This window comes from Neovison vison, chromosome 6 (assembly GCF_020171115.1).
Source record: "Neovison vison isolate M4711 chromosome 6, ASM_NN_V1, whole genome shotgun sequence".
In the NCBI taxonomy this organism is placed as follows: Eukaryota; Metazoa; Chordata; class Mammalia; order Carnivora; family Mustelidae; genus Neogale; species Neogale vison.
The window spans coordinates 142,991,467-143,007,626 of record NC_058096.1 but is presented as its reverse complement, the minus strand read 5'-3'; the positions used below and the strand labels follow the sequence as shown (position 1 = coordinate 143,007,626).

Below are 16,160 nucleotides of genomic sequence, written 5' to 3'. Positions count from 1 at the left end.
AAAAATCATCTCAGGTGTAATTAATATCTGATCAATGGCTTAATGTTTTGGAGAATATGTACATATTTTTTTTTCAAAATGCCTTTTTTTTAATGCCTTTAGTTATCTTAGAATATTGACCAAATTGCGATTCCCAGAAACTGAAAGATAAACAGAAAACTCAGAAGAACAGGAAATCAACCAATAGCATTCTATTTGAAGTGAAAGGGCCATTCAACACCAGCAGTAAGAACACATTCTGAGAGGGAACTGACTTGGGTAAACACAAGTTAAATTGTCTTTGACTTAAATCAAGCACAACAGAGCCAAGAAATCTATTCATCAGAATGTACACCTGAGATGTGCGGCTTTGGTAGTTATGATCTGATGATTCTGAAAAAGCAAGAAGGCTATGTTGTTTTCTCTCTCTGAATAATAAAACTTGCTAAATTGGACATCATTTCTACATTCACTTATTCATCTATCCATCCCTCAAATATTTCTGGAGAACTTACTGAGTATTAGACACTCACACTACACGTGTTGGGGATGTGATGCAGGAGAGAGGCAGAGCCTGTTCCCTGATGAAAACTACATTTTTCTCTTAAGATTTTCTTTATTTATTTGAGAGAGAGAGGGAGGGAGGGAGGAGGGAGAGCCCAGAAGGAGAGTGAGAGGGAGAAGTAGACTCCCACTGAGCAAGGAGCCCGAAGTAGGACTTGATCCCAGGACCCTGGGATCATGACCTGAGCCAACGGCAGATGCTTAACTGACTGAGCCACCCGGGTGCCCCGAAAACTAAATTTTAATAGAGTACAGAACTATTACAAAGAAACTAGCCTGTGAAAAAGGTTGTTTCAGATCACAGTCAATGCTAGGAAGATTACGAAGAAACTGATGTAACAATGTGGCTGGAGATGGGCTCCTTTAGACAGGGTGGTCACAGAAGGCCTTTCTAGGTAATGTGTCTGGCACAAGTCTTCTCAAATTCGGATGCACAGGGGACTCCCCCAGGGATCTTATTAAAATGAAGATTCTGATTCTGAGGGTGTGCTATAGGGCCTAAGATTCTGCATTTCTCAAAGGGTGATGTTGACATATCAGGTCCTCTGACCTCACATTGAATAATAAGGACTCTAAATAAGAAATGAGAATGGTAAAAAGGATTGGGGCAGGAACTATGGAAAGAACCTAGAAGTCCATGGACAGGTGAATGGGTAAAGAAGATGTGGTACACACACACACACACACACACACACACACACACAGAGGAATACTATGCAGCCATCAAAAGAAACAAAGTCTTGCCATTTGCAACGATGTGGATGGAACTGGAGGGTTTTATACTGAGCAAAATAAGTCAACTAGAGAAAGACAATTATCATATGATCTCTCTAATGAGGAATTTGAGAGGCAGGGCAGGGGTCGTGGGGGGAAGGGAAGGGAGGGAACAATGAAACAAGATGGGACCAGGGAGGTAGACAAACCATAAGAATCTCTTAGTTTCAGGAAACAAACTGAGGGATGCTGGGGGCTGGAGGGGCAGTAGAGGGATAGGGTGGTTGGGTTATGGACATTGGGGAGGGTATGTGCTGTGGTGAATGCTGTGAAACATGTAAACCTGATGATTCACAGACCTGTACCCCTGAGGCAAATAATATACTATATGTTTAAAAAGAAAAAAAAAAAAGGATTAAAAAAAGGATTGGGGCAGGAGCTTTCTGTATTTATTTATTTATTTATTTATTTATTTGACAGAGAGACACAGCGAGAGAGGGAACACAAGCAGGGGGAATGGGAGAGGGAGAAACAGGCTTCCCTGCCAGTAGGGAGCCTGAGAGAGGACTGGATCCCAGGAACCTGGGATCAAGACCTGAGCCACCCATGCTTTCTGTTTAGATAACAATAAGGGGTTTGGGGAAGGAACTGCAACAAGCCCAACCTTTTGTCCACCTCATTCCCAAATTTCTATCATTTGTTTCATAGGATGCCCCAGAGTGTGATAGAAAGATACCTGCTCTGAGACCAGGCAGTCCGTCGTGGGCTTCAACCCTGTCTCCATCTCCTCAAAACACTGAGGTTTTGGACAGTTCACTTGCTTTCACTTTTTTTTTTTCCTTTTTCTTGTTTTTTGTTTGTCTGTTTTACTCTTCTCCATCCTAGTAGAATCCTTGTGAATCTATAGTAGAATCCTAGTAGAATCTATAATCTGGCTTATAGAAAATCATCAGTAAATGATAGACACTCTAGATTGGCTGATCCAACCCCACTTCCAAGCACTTTTTCTTTAGGCTATTTCTACTCCAAAGGTGTGAAAACTTTTAAAAATAGACTGGAGAACTTTGATTTCCTAGCCTTTCTTCCAGCTAGAGATGGCCCTGTGAAAGAGTTATAGTCAATGACATCTTGATGGAAATCCCCGGACACTCCTTCCTGCCCACAAAGGCAAAGCATCAGAAGAAGCCTTTGTTCTCTGTCTTTCAGTATCCTTTCTGTCTCACCAGAAATGAGTTCTAAAGGTGCAACAGGCATCTTACAGCCACGAGGTGACAAGAATGAGAATGAGGTGCAGGCTGGCTCAGTCGGAAGGGCATGCAACTCTTGATCTCGGGGTCGTGAGTTCAAGCCTCACGCTGGGTATAGAGGTCACTTAAATAAATAAAACTTAAAAATGAGAAGAATGAGAATGACAAGCAGCACGTAAAGACAGCAGAGCAGAAAGGCAAAAAAAGAGCCTGTGAGCGCCTACCAGTATTGCTCTCACCATTCCAAACACGGGCGACTCAGCTCAGACCACTCGCAATATGAGAAAAGAAAGCCCTTACTGATTAAGCTGATGTTGTTAGGGTTTCAAGTTCTTGCAGCTAACTGTAATTGATATCTAGTTGTGCGGTGCAGCTAGTCATTATTATTATTTCTTCCGAAGCCTCTTAGGAAGAGGAAAAGGCAGGAGCAATGTAAAACTTCGGTCAGTGTACTGAATACTGCCAACCTGCTGCCATCCGCCAAAAGTGAGGCTACCAAGAAAGCCATTGCATTTGAATACCGGTTTGTATTACCGGCGGAGAATATGAGGAGCTTCACACATCAACCCCTAAATTCTCAAGACAAATCTGAAGTGCCCACATTTTAGAAATCATAACAGTCTCCAGGTCTGGGAGCACTGATGATGTTGTGCGTCCATAATGCATAGCTCAGTGTCAACCATCATTTCAAACCAGATATGGGCATCCTATGAGAAGTGAAACTCACTGCCTTGGGCCCTGTGCCGGGAGCAAGAAGACACATATTATATACTCAACCAGTCTGAATGGAAAACTAGATTAGTATAATGAATGAACTGCTGTGAAATGGAGTTCGGAAGACGGAGACGCATGCAACTGAGTACAGAGAAAAAGGACTTCTAAAAGAAGCTGAACCCTGTCCCATAAGTGAAGGTCCTTTAATAAAATTAATTAGCAAGCGTGTCCTCTGTGACTATTCTGTGCAAGGCACTCAGGAAATTCAAAGATTACAAAGCAGGATGCCAAGTTTAAGGCCCTTCACAGTTTGAGAAAGACAAGCCGGATGAATGAAGTCAGCAGCAAACAGGGAGGACCCCCACTGTGAGCTCAGGTGGCTCAGGTAAACTGATGACAAAGAAAAAAGGTAGGAATCTCCTAGTGACTAGGAGTGACAAAGATGATTCAAGTGTGGGAAGATCGGAGAACTGGGTGTGGAGGAAAAAAAGAGGATGCATTGTATTAGTTGAGAGTGAACAAATCAGCTTGGCTTACCCAGAGACTTCAAGAAGGTGAATGTGAATGGTTGTTCAAAAATGGGTCATTTGAATGTAGAGCCCCTTTCATAAAATCACATCTGTTTAGAGTAAAAGAAGGAGGTGCTGCCCCCTTGCTTCCTGGTCACACAGCCTTTTGTCTGTGCATGCCCGCCCCTCCTGTCTCCCTGCGCTGAATCCCTCTTCTTGTGAGGACACCAGCCGGATGGAATTAGGGCCCACCATCACAGCTTCGTTTCACCTTCATTACCTCTTTAAAGGCCCTGTCTCCAAATGCAGTCACGTGCTGAGGTCGTGCATTTAAGGCTTCAACGTATGATTTGGGGAGCACACAATTCAGCCCATAACTGTCCCCAAGCCAGAAACTTGGAATCAGTCTTCCTTTGCCTTCGTCTCTTTCAATGCCTACTTATTCTAATGGTGAGCTCTAGCTCCCCACCATATAAACTCCTCAGAAAGATGTAATAAAATGTAAGCTAACTGGTATTTAAATGAAAACTTGAAAAAAAGAGAAAGGCGTAATAAAACATTTAGGACTTAAGGTCTGCCTACCTCTGTAGAGATAAACTTCAACTCCCTGACTTTCATAATCTGCTTCCAAAAGAAGGTTAACTATTTGCTAGTGCAACTCCTGAAATTAATGTCCCTCCGTTCAGTCTATCAAACTCCACTCATCTTTCAAGACTTGCTTCAGTAGTATTTTCCCCATGAAGTTTTTGACTCTGCTCCAATTCTTGCTGGCTCCACCCTAACCTTTTCCTTTTTCTAGAAAGAATTTACCATTTCCACCACTCTACTGTCACTGAATATACTAAATTACAAACACTGGATCTGTGTCCTTCATAAGATTATAAGCTCTTGAGGAGAGAAAAAAAAAAACCCAATAAAAGAATGTACATTCTGGAATCTGATTATATGAATGTAAGTTTTAGTTCTATTAAGATATTTTTTACACTGTCAGTTTTATCAAGTTATTTAAATTCACTGGTAAATGGGAATAATACCTAATTCATACGGTTGTAATGAGAAATAAATGAAGTTTCTGTTAGCATGAAGTAGAGACTGAATAATGGCTAGCTATTAAAATAAAACAGAATAGAACCATGACCACTATTTTTTAACCGAGCATATTCTATATCTTGTCTTATGTGATTTGCATATGTTACTTCTTATAAACCTGATAAAATTGATTCATATACTGGGACTCACAAAAGGGGACCCAGTGGCCTGACATTGACACCTATGCCAGCCCGCACTTAAGGGGAATTCCTGTCATGGAATCCAAACATACTCCAAGCACAATCCTCCCAATCCACTTTAGTTAGCTTACCTTACCCTGAAACATAGGACCTTGCAAGCCTCGTAAGGAAATCCCCTACCCCCTTGCTGATCATGAGCCGGTTTCCATGGTCCCCCTTCTTCCTAGAAAACTCATTCTTGCCCAATATCCCTCAGAGACAGTGACCCACTGCTTGTAAGGCACTCCCAATCCATGGAGTGTCTGCCCTTGAATAAAGGGCATCAAGCCCGTTACTCAATTGTGTCATTTTTGTCATTTGACAAACCGAAACAAATGCAGTATGTACAATTACCCCCATGTTATAGATGAGAAAACTCAGTCTCTGAGAGGATAAGCAGCAAGTCTGAGATCTACTACCGAGCACGTGGTGGAACCAGGATTTGAGCCGAAGTATGGATGATCCAAAGCACAAAGTCTCCATTCTGACATCCCCAAACAATAGTTCAAATCTGGAGGCAGAGTGGGGCTCACTAAGTATTTGTTGAATTACTTAATCCACTAATAATCTACTTTTAAGTGGCATTAAAATAATTCTTAATAATAGTGAAAGAGGTGAACAAGTTTCCACCTTATGCACTCAGTAACACTTAGACATAGATGTAGAAGTTAGTGGTTTACACACATTTTTAGAATGGAAGTAAAATATGTGTCCAAAACAAAGGAGGGTATTAGGCAGTAAAAATCACCAGATTTCTGCTGCAGCCCCCCACCCTCCCTCACTTTCCCTCTCCTCGACTTCTCCCCACGCCCCATACACCCCAGATCTCCTAGCTGAGAGCGAGCTACGGAGCGCACAAACAGTGCTTTGCGTTTCATGTTCATCTCCCATCAATGCCGTTCCTTGTATCCCACACCTTGCTAGCCTTTTCTGTAAAATGTTTTTTTCTCATTTCAAGGAAAACCCCAAACAATATAGACATTAATGATTAAAGTATTTTTTTAAAAATAGAAGTGCGCAATTTATACCTTAAGGACCATCACCTGAGCCTTGATAGGAAATAATTTAATTAACACAAATCTTACTTCCACAACCCAGTGAACTTCAGTGATATATCTGTATGAGATGCAATATCGGATCGAGTCAGGCTACATGCTCACTTAGAGTTTTCTAGTGCTATGAGACAAATATTGTTCCAGTTACACAGTGACATTTCAATGATTTTCAAATACTTATCCTGAAGTTCTAAAAATACCATATGCTAAGATGAGCCTTTCCTGCGAGACATGCCATCAACGGGTGAATTTTAACGTATTTTTTCCTCTATTAAGTGCAGGTTAAAAAAGAAAGAAATAAGAAAGAAAGAAAGAGAGAAAGAAAGAAAGAAAGAAAAGAAATAGATATTTATTTTTTTAAGATCATTTATAATCATGTTGGCTTAACATAGTTTGCTTCTATAAAAATACGATATATTTTTGTGGGACATTTATAATAAGGTAGTAATGAAAAATGTTCTTAAGTGTTCATTACATAGTAGAAATAATACATAATCTTATATAAAGTAATAATCATTTGAGGAAAAAGTTATAAAGCTATAAAAAATTTTATGAGCTGCTATCAAGTATTTCAAAATTCCTAAACCATATTTTGCATTATATAATTAATGGTAAAAGTGTTTTGTTGATATTTTTTGCTTTAAACTTTGTAAAAGAAGGAACACGATTATACATGTTCCCTAAATAAATTGGAGTATTACTGAGCATAACTGAACATCATTTATTTAAATATAAATGTAAAAAACTCATTTTTAAGACAGAACTCTGAATCCGTAAAATTGTTATTGGTTCCAGAGTATTCAAATACATGCCCTCTACCTCCAAATTGTGGGTATAGTCTTTCATGTGCAAGCAGTTCTGTTAGTGTATCACACTTGGCCTCCCTTTGCTTCTTTACTCACTTCATCCCAGGAAAAGAGGAGGAATTAATTGGTTGAGTTTGGAAGGACATGTTGGTATGTCCAGGGCAGTCCCTTTCTCTTTAAGGCTCAACTGCCTTTGGGGAACACCTGATCTGCTCTGGTCCTTGAGCTTGAAATGCTAACTTGGTGAGCTCTGCCTTGCCTCATTATAGATCTGTTTGTGACTGAGGGGTAGCTTTGCCTAAATTTGGAGCTCAAAAAAGGGAAGCTCACTTGCTGTAGATAAATGTCAGACCCTCTGTTATCGGTTTCATCAGAAAGAAAGGTGATATACTGGTCTCCTATCTGCTTTATTCTTATTTCCTTATGAGTTAGACCAGCACTGGAGTGGAGAAAAGGAGTGTTTTAGTTGAGCTCTTTCAAACCCCAAATGGGTAAGTGTATTTTGCTCCTTTTATCAATTTTCAGTCTTCCAAGACAGGGATTTCTCCCTTTCTGCAAACATAACAGATCTAAGACAAAGGTGATGAGTTAAATTTGAAAAAACCATTACGCTTAATTCTCATTTTCAAAGCAATCAATTAAATTGTTCCCTTTGAAGAAAAAAAAGTACTCACATATTTCTTTTTAGTTATATATATATATATATATATAATCTTTATCTCCTATTCCTGGCAAACAACCCTATAACTCTTGGAATCTCTGAGATGGTGAGTGTCTTTTATACACTAATGAATGACTGGTGGCTGGGGAGGTCCCTAAATAGCTTCAGCGGTGAAAGACCTAGGCAAAATCAGACAGTTGGAACTTTCACCCCAGCCTTAACCTTCTGGGAGAGGAGACGGGCTGGAGACTGAGTTAATCACCAGTGGTCAATGATGTGGTCAATCATGTTTACATAGTGAACCTCCATAAAAATGCCTGAACAGCAGGCTTTGGAGACCTCCTGTGTTGGTAAACAGACTGAGGTCCTGGGAGCCTGGCACACACAGAGAGAGCATGGCAGCTCCATATCCCTTCCCCCATGCCTTGCTCTACCTGTCCTTTCCATTATGCTGTTGCTGAGTGTATCCTTTGTAACCATGTAAGTCAAGTGTTTCCCTGGGCACTGTGAGCTGTTCCAGCAAATAATCAAATCTGAAAAGGGGCATGTGGAGGAGCCCGCAACTTTATAGCCAAGTCGAACAGAAAAGTTCGGGAACCCTGGGCACTAGGTATTTGTGACTGGCGTCTGGGGTAAGGGCAGTCTTGTGGGAATGAGCTCATACACCTGTGACGAATGACACTAACTCCGAGCGGTGTCAGAGCTGAATGAGATGATAGGACCCCCAGCTGGTGTCCAGAAAGTTGTAGAACTGGTTCTTGGTATGGAGAAAACTCACACATGTGGTGTCACAAGTGCTGTGAGCAAATACAGTTCATACTTACTTTCTGAATTCCTGTAACATCAAAAACAAACAAACAAAAACCACTAAAGACAAAAACTGCACACAGTGACTCCCACATTTCCTTTCCTCTCACTGGTCAGGAATTAACGTACTCTAATATCCAAGTAACTTTAACTGTAAGACTGTTCTTTCCTTATGTATGTAAAAATATGCCTCACTATTTAGTCATGCAAACACACAGGAAAAGAGTTGTGTATTTGCAAACATTTTAAGTGATGGAAGTCGGGGTAGAGGCACCACACCGGAATAGTTCTCCCTTCATGTTGTCATTTCAAGAGACATTATATATTTAAAACTCTCCCATGCATGTTTTAAAAGAGCTGGAGTACAAGAGTTCATTTTTACAAAGACATGATTGTTGAAGTGTCAAATAGCCTGTTCTCATAAAGAATTTACTACATAGGACATCCCTGCAATGACTATTGTTTTTTCTCTGGTCACCAAAGTATCTAATTCTACTCCTGTTTAAATAAATGAAACAATATCAACATGTTATCAGTGTCAATTTTTGTCACTTTGCATGAATCGCAAGGAATTTCTTCATAAGTATAAATAGGAAGTAAAAGGAAAGCAACATAGAGTCTTAGAATGCTTTAAAGATCATCAGAAAGTCTCTCTGTGCCTTAAAACAAATTATCATACTGTAGTTTACAGTAAGATACAGATACACATTTGTTTGTGACAGTCCACTCTAGTAACCACTAAACTTGATTCTTAATATTGCACATGAAATTCACTTCTCAGTTTTGAGCTACTGCACTTTAGATGAAACTGAGAGATACACTTTCAATCACATCATTTTAAGTTCACTTATTGCTATCGACTCATTTTCTTCCCTAATAAAACAAGGTGGTGTGACTCTTCATATTCTAGTAAACTATTTTCCTTCCTCAACCTATTTGCATAGGAATATGAACTTCTGGTTCCCGTCAAATGAGTCTTTATTACCAAGACGAGAATGTAAATTCATGTAATGTCTCTGTGATTTTGCAATAGGCACCAAATACTGACTGCTAATGGTTATGAATATTTATCAGTTGCTGTTATTAAAAAGACAGTTTTTTTTCCTCCCAGAGTTTTTGAGTACACAATTTCAAAATGTTACTCCATCTGTCAATGTTTTCTGAAAACAGTACCAACCTTCTTTTTTATCTTCTGGAGTAATCTTCACTTTTGTATCTGTTATGTCTTTGAATGAAGCCAGAAAAAGTACCACATCTCCTTTCTCATTCTTTATAGGAACAATATCCAATAGGCACCAAAATGGAGACCCTGAAATGGTAATAAAAACACAAATCAACCACTGCCTCATGGTTTTTCTATGAAAATCTCAATCATTAGTGGCACAGTTAATAAAGTCCTTACTGTTTCCCTCTATCCCACACCTCCCCTCCAAAATCTTAAAAATGTCAGTTTTCAGATTCCATAAATGTCTGGCCCATATGCATATCTCTCCATTCCCAAATGAAATGCTTTCTTTGAAAATAAGGCTGTATTTTAAACAAAAACACTTGTCTGTGCTGAGATATTTCTGCTTATGTAATTTAAACTGTATTTCTTTTTTGAACTTGTTGATGTTGAAGCATTCCACTTTATGAAACATTGCCCCTCCCCACCCCCAGCTTGCACGAGTTGCTAAATAAAGACCTTTGTTTCACACAAATTTGCTGGAGGTTTATTTAGTCAATTTAAAAATCAATGATTGCCCACCAGAATGGCTAAAGTAAGAAAAGATGGAAAATACCAAGTTTTGGGGAAAATGCATAGTCACTTGAACTCTCATACATTAGTGGCTGGTCGCAAATTAGTACATATATACCTTAAAAACTGTACAGCAGTATTAAGATAAATTCCCACAATAAACATTAGGTAGCACTGTGAATGAGCATTATACAATAATTGGCATCAGATGGATGAATGTCACTAACATAATATTGAGCAAAATTAGCCAGTCACAAATGAGGAGAATGCATTTACGTTAAGTACAAAATAGACAAAACTTACCTACAGTGCTAAAAGTCCGTTGGCGGTTTGGGAGATTGTGATTCAAAGGGGACACAGGTTGGGGAGTTCTGGGATCCTGGTCAAGTTTTGCTTTATGACCTTTATGTTAATTACACAGGAGTGTTCAAGTTTTGAAAACCCATCAAACTCTACACTTATGCATGTCTCTTTTTCCATATATATGTTTTACTTCAAGAACATATTTTTTAAGGATTTCATTTATTTGCTTGTCAGAGAGACAAAGGAAGCACAAGCAGGGAGAGTGGCAGGCAGAGTGAGAAGCAGTCTCCCCCCTGAGCAAGGAGCCTCACAATTTCCCAAAGAACAGATGCACCCATCCAACCTTGTAATCTATCAGTTTTTTTCTTACTTAAGCACACAATAAAGGAGTTGATATAGGGGTTGTCTGACATAAAAATCACATTTTATTTTAGTTGCTGTTGTACTTTTTGAAAAGTGTACTTGAATACACATATAATAAGCATATGTAGTGCGCATGGAGTAGGTACCCAAATCTGGGCATCCTCCTAACAGCTTCAGCACCATGGATTCTTCCATGCTCTCCTGATTGAAATCTATGGTTTCCTTTCATTCATATTCTTAAATATCCGTGCCACAGCAATGCCATTTCAATCTCCCATCACCAGGCTCTGGGAGACCTGAGATCTAACCATAGCTCCCACATTAACTAGCCCAGGACCATGGAGGACTCAAATTAACTTCTCTTCTCCAATTAACTTGGTTCCCTCAATTGCAATACTCTCATATCCATCAGTCCACTGGTAGAAAGAGCAACTCAAAAACCATGAGGCAATAAATCAACTCTATTGTCTATGACTAATGGGGAAACCTTATAAATGAGCCATATCCCTGGCCAAACACTACTATCCCCATCATCCCAGAATGGCCCTTAATTCTAATTTTTTCTATAGCCACTGTTTCGAGGTGGGAGCTGTTTTCAATAATGCTGTGCTATGGTAGGAACAAAAAGACCTATCAGGGCAAGCTATCAATCAGACCCTAGACATAGTAACAGTGGGTATGTGGAAAACAGCATGAATCTGATATTTTGGATCACATTTTAAAGCATCTCTCTGTCAATTATCTTGCAAAAACATCACCCAAATCAGAACAGAGGCTATTAATTTTCTTGAAAATCCATTTTATCTGAGCACTCAGTCAAGCATCATTATTGTCTCCACAGAGCCTTTGAACAGGGGCACCAAAGTATTTTAGAGAGAGGCAAAAGCATGTCAGGTGAGAGAGAGCCAAGAGAGTGCTGCCCACCAGACAGTATCTCAAATCACACAGCATTCCTTTCACATCATGTTCCGGGGAAGTCGAAAGATCACTTTGAGATTTGTCTTTTAAGTTACAATGAGGTGTAACCTTGGACATTTTGTAAATTCAGTAAAAGTTCATTAACAGGGTCCCTATAATTTCAAATTTTGTAATGATTTGGCATGTATTAGGCTGATGTCTGCCTTTCTATTGCACATATGACAAAAAACTGTATAGAGGCACACCTCGGAGATACTGTGGGCTCCAGACCACCCCAATAAAGTAAACCCCAATGGTTCCAGACCACCCCAATGAAGTAAATATCATAATAAAGTGAGCGAAAAAACTTTTTAAAAAAAGATTTATTTATCTATTTATTTTAGAGAGAAAGAGAAACAGTAAGGGGAGGAGGAGAGAGAGAGAGAGAGCACGAGCTCCTGAAGCAGACTCCCCAACTGAGCACAGAGCCTGAGGCGGGGCTTGTTCCCAGGACACTGAGATGGAAACCTGAGCAGAAAGCAAGAGTTGGCCACCCAACCAATTGAGCCACCCACGTGCTCTGGGTTAAATGACAATTTTTGGTTTCCAATGCATATAAAAGTTATGTTTACACTATACAGTAGTCTGTTAAGTGTGCAGTAGCATTGTGTCTAAAAAGACAATGTACATGCCTTAATTAAAAATATTTATTTCCCTAAAAAAAGTGCTAACCATTATCTGAGGTCTCAATGAGTTGTCATCTTTTTTGTTAGTGGAAGGTCTTGCCTTGATGTTGATGGCTGCTGAGTGATCAAAGGAGGTTGGTCGTTGAAAGCTGGGGTGGCAGTGGCAATTTCTTAATATAAGACAGCAATGAGATGCGCCACATCAATTGACTCTTCCTTTCTTGAGTGATTTCTCTGTAGCATGCGGTGCTGTTTGATAGCATTTTACCCATAGTAGAGTCTTTCAAAATTGGTGTCAATCCTCTCAAACCTTCCTGCTGTTTTATCAACTAAGTTTATGTAATACTCTAAATCCTTTGTTGTCATTTCAACAATCTTCAAAGCATCTTCACCAGAAGTTTCCATCTCAAGAACCACTTTCTTTGCTCATCCTCAAGAATCAACTCTTTATCCATTAAAGTTTTATCATGAGATTGCAGCAGTTCAGTCTTATCTTCAGGCTCCATTTCCAAGTCTATTTCTCTTGCTATTTCCACCATATCCACAGTGACTTTTTCCCCTGAAGTCTTGAAACCTTCCCAGTCGTTCATGAGGGTTGGAATCAACTTCTTCCAAACTCCTGTTAACGTTGATATTTTGACCTTCCCTCTTGATGGCATTTAGAATGGTGAATTTTTTCCAGGTTTTCAAAGTACTTTTCCCAGATGCATCAGAGGAATCACTATCTATGGCAGCTACAACCTTACAAAATGTGTTTCCTTTTTTTTTTTTTCTTTCCTCAAAGATTTACTTATTTTAGCCAAATGCAGAGCCTGACACAGGACTCTATCTCAGAATACTGCAGTCACGACCTGAGCAGAAATCAAGAGTTGAAGACTTAACCAACTGAGGCAACCAGGCACCCCCAAAATGTGTTTCTTAAGTAAGAAGACCTGAAAATCAAAATTACTCTTTGAGGGGAACCTGGGTGGCTCAGTGGGTTAAAGCCTCTGCCTTCAGCTCAGGTCATGGTCCCTGGTTTCTGGGACTGAGCCCCGCATTGGGCTCTCTGCTCAGCAGGGAGTCTGCTTCCTCCCCACCCCCTCCGCCTGCCTCTCTGCCTACTTGTAATCTCTGTCAAATAAATAAATAAATCTTTTTTTTAAAGGATTTCATTTATTTATTTGACAGAGAGAGATCACAAGTAGGCAGAGAGAGGAAGGGAAGCAGGCTGCCCACTGAGCAGAGAGCCCGATGTGGGGCTCACTCCCAGGACCCTGAGATCATGACCTGAGCCAAAGGCAGAGGCTTTAACCCACCGAGCCACCCAGGTGCCCCTAAATAAATAAATCTTAAAAAAAAATTACTCTTTGATCCATGGGCTGCAGAACGGATGTAATGTTAGCAGGCATGAAAACTTTAATCTTATTGTACAACTCTATCAGAGCTCTTGGATGACCAACTGCATTATTAATGAGCAGTAATACTTTGAAAGGAATCTTTTTTCTATAAGTCTCAACAGTGGGTTTAAAATTAAAATATTCAGTAAATCATATTATAAACAGAAGTGCTATCATCCAGACTTTGTTGTTCCATGGTATAGAGCAGATGGAGTAGATCTAGCATGATTCTTAAGGCCCCTGGGATTTTTCTTGGAATGGTCAATGAGTATTAGCTTCAACTTAAAGTCACCAGCTGCACTAACCCCTAAAAAGAGAGTCAGCCTGTCCTTTGAAGCCCTGAAGCCAGACATTAACTTCTCTTCTCCAACTATGAAAATTCTATATGCCATCTTCTTCCAATAGGAGGCTGTGTTATCTACCTGAAAGTCTGTTACTTAGCACAGCCTCCTTCACTAGTTATCTTAGCTGGATCTTCTGGGTCTCCTGCTGCAGCTTCTACATCAGCACTGGCTGCTTCCCCTTGCACTTTGATGTTATGGAGACGGCTGCTTCCCTTAAACCTCATGAACCCACCTCTGCTGTCCGCAAAGTTTTCTTCTGCAGCTTCCTCACTTCTCCCAGCCTTCACAGAATCGAAGGAAGTTAGGACCTTCCCCTGGATTAGGCATTGGCTTAAGGGAATGTTTGATTGGTTTGAACTTCTATCCAGACCACTCAGACTTTCCCCCTATCAGCAATGAGTCTCTTTCACTTTCTTAGCACTCACATGTTCATGGCAGTAGCACTTTTAATTTTCTTCCTGAACTTCCTTGCATTCACAACTTAGCTGTTTGGCACAAGAGGGTTAGTTTTTGGCCTATTTTGACTTCCAACATCCTTCCTCACTAAACTTAACGATTTCTAGCTTTTTGACTTAAAGTGAGAGACATGCAGCTCTTCCTTTCATGTGAATACTTAGTAGGGTTGTTAATTGACCTAATTACAATGTCGTTGCTTCTCAGGAAGTAGAGGGGCCCAAGGAATGAGCGAGAGACAGGGAACGGCCAAGTAGTGGAGGAGTTGGAACGCACACATTTATTGATTTAAGTTTGCCGTCTTATACAGGCAATGTTGGTGGTACTCCAAAACAATTAAAATAGTAATATGAAAGGTCGCCAATCGTGGTCACCAAAACAAATATAATAAATAGTGAAAAAGTCTGAAATACTGGGAGAATGGCCAAAACGTGACACATAGGCACAAAGTTAACAAATGTTAGAAAAATGGCACAATAGAGTTGCTCTATATAGGGTTGCTACAAACCTCTGATTTGTAAAAAGCACAATTATTTGTGAAGCACCATAAAGTAAAGCACAATAAAAGGAGGTATGCCAGTACGAGCGAAATAGTTGAAGGGAGGTACTGGCTTCTTTCTTTCCTCCCTCCTTCCCTTCTTCCTTTCTTCCTTCAGCTTCTCCTTCAGATTTATCCACAACATCCGCCTTACAGATATACCTTTGGCTACCTCTAAAATTAGAAAGCAAAGCATAGGCCACTTGCTTCTTCCAAAAAAAAGAGGATAGATGCCAAAATTACCATGCAGGTAGGCAAGATCCTTCGCAATGTGATCACGTATCCATCCTTTCCCTGCTTTCCTGAATTTCTCTACCAGGCTCTCTGCCCTGACTCTCTGACGACATCTCCATCCTTGCATGACTATAATCATTCGAAGCTACTCCCCAAGGCTGGCCTCTTCCTCTCTACCTGACAGGCGTAGTAATGATTACGCAACACCTTCCGGTCAGCAGTAATTCAAGTCTGGTTGCGATAAATCTCTTGGAAGGCTAAGGTGGGAGGCAGCACATCCCTCAGCCTCAAATTCAGAGGTGAAGGATTCTTAAAACAGGTTAAAGGGCAGAAATCCTGTGTCAATTTTAAGTCCTTCTGTGTATAGCAGCAGTAATTACCATGTGGGCTGGTGAGTGCTAAAACAGACGAGGCTCTGCCAGGATTTAAGTTAATAACACCTTTGACTTCCATGGATAAATACAATTCGTGGGGAGGAAACGGGATTTATACCCTACATGGTAAAATGTATTTTGGGGGTTGTATAAATAATTACACAGCGCTCAAATCCAGTGGAATGTCCCATGTCTCCACTTCGGTAGTTCCTTCTTCTTCATTGGGAAACAAGAGTGTCAGAGAATTTGACTTGCTATTTGTATTGTAAGAAGACTTAGATGCTTCCTACTGACCCACAAAAGGTTAAACTTGGCAATAAGCAAAAACGAAGGATAAGGTTTCCAGTATGAGTTCAAGGCTTAATAACGAAATATAAGGAGGTCAGATATAAAAGTAAATCGAATTGTGAGCTCTTCCTTTCTCTTTAGTGACTCTGCTGTCCTGATGAGATTCAAATTGCATTTCCCAGTGTAACTCACTGGGATACAGACACCGCCTATCCTCACATTTCTTCTATCAAGCAGAA

The 16,160-nt window shown here is 40.1% G+C and overlaps 1 protein-coding gene across 1 annotated transcript in view; it reads right to left on the bottom strand.

The window, feature by feature from the left end:
• Nucleotides 1-16,160, bottom strand: part of KCNH8 (potassium voltage-gated channel subfamily H member 8) — a 385,054-nt gene that overhangs the window by 209,520 nt on the left and 159,374 nt on the right. The window contains exon 3 of the mRNA XM_044252531.1: nt 9,502-9,633. Within this exon, the coding sequence (XP_044108466.1) occupies nt 9,502-9,633 (132 nt within the window). The remainder of the gene's footprint in view (nt 1-9,501; nt 9,634-16,160) is intronic.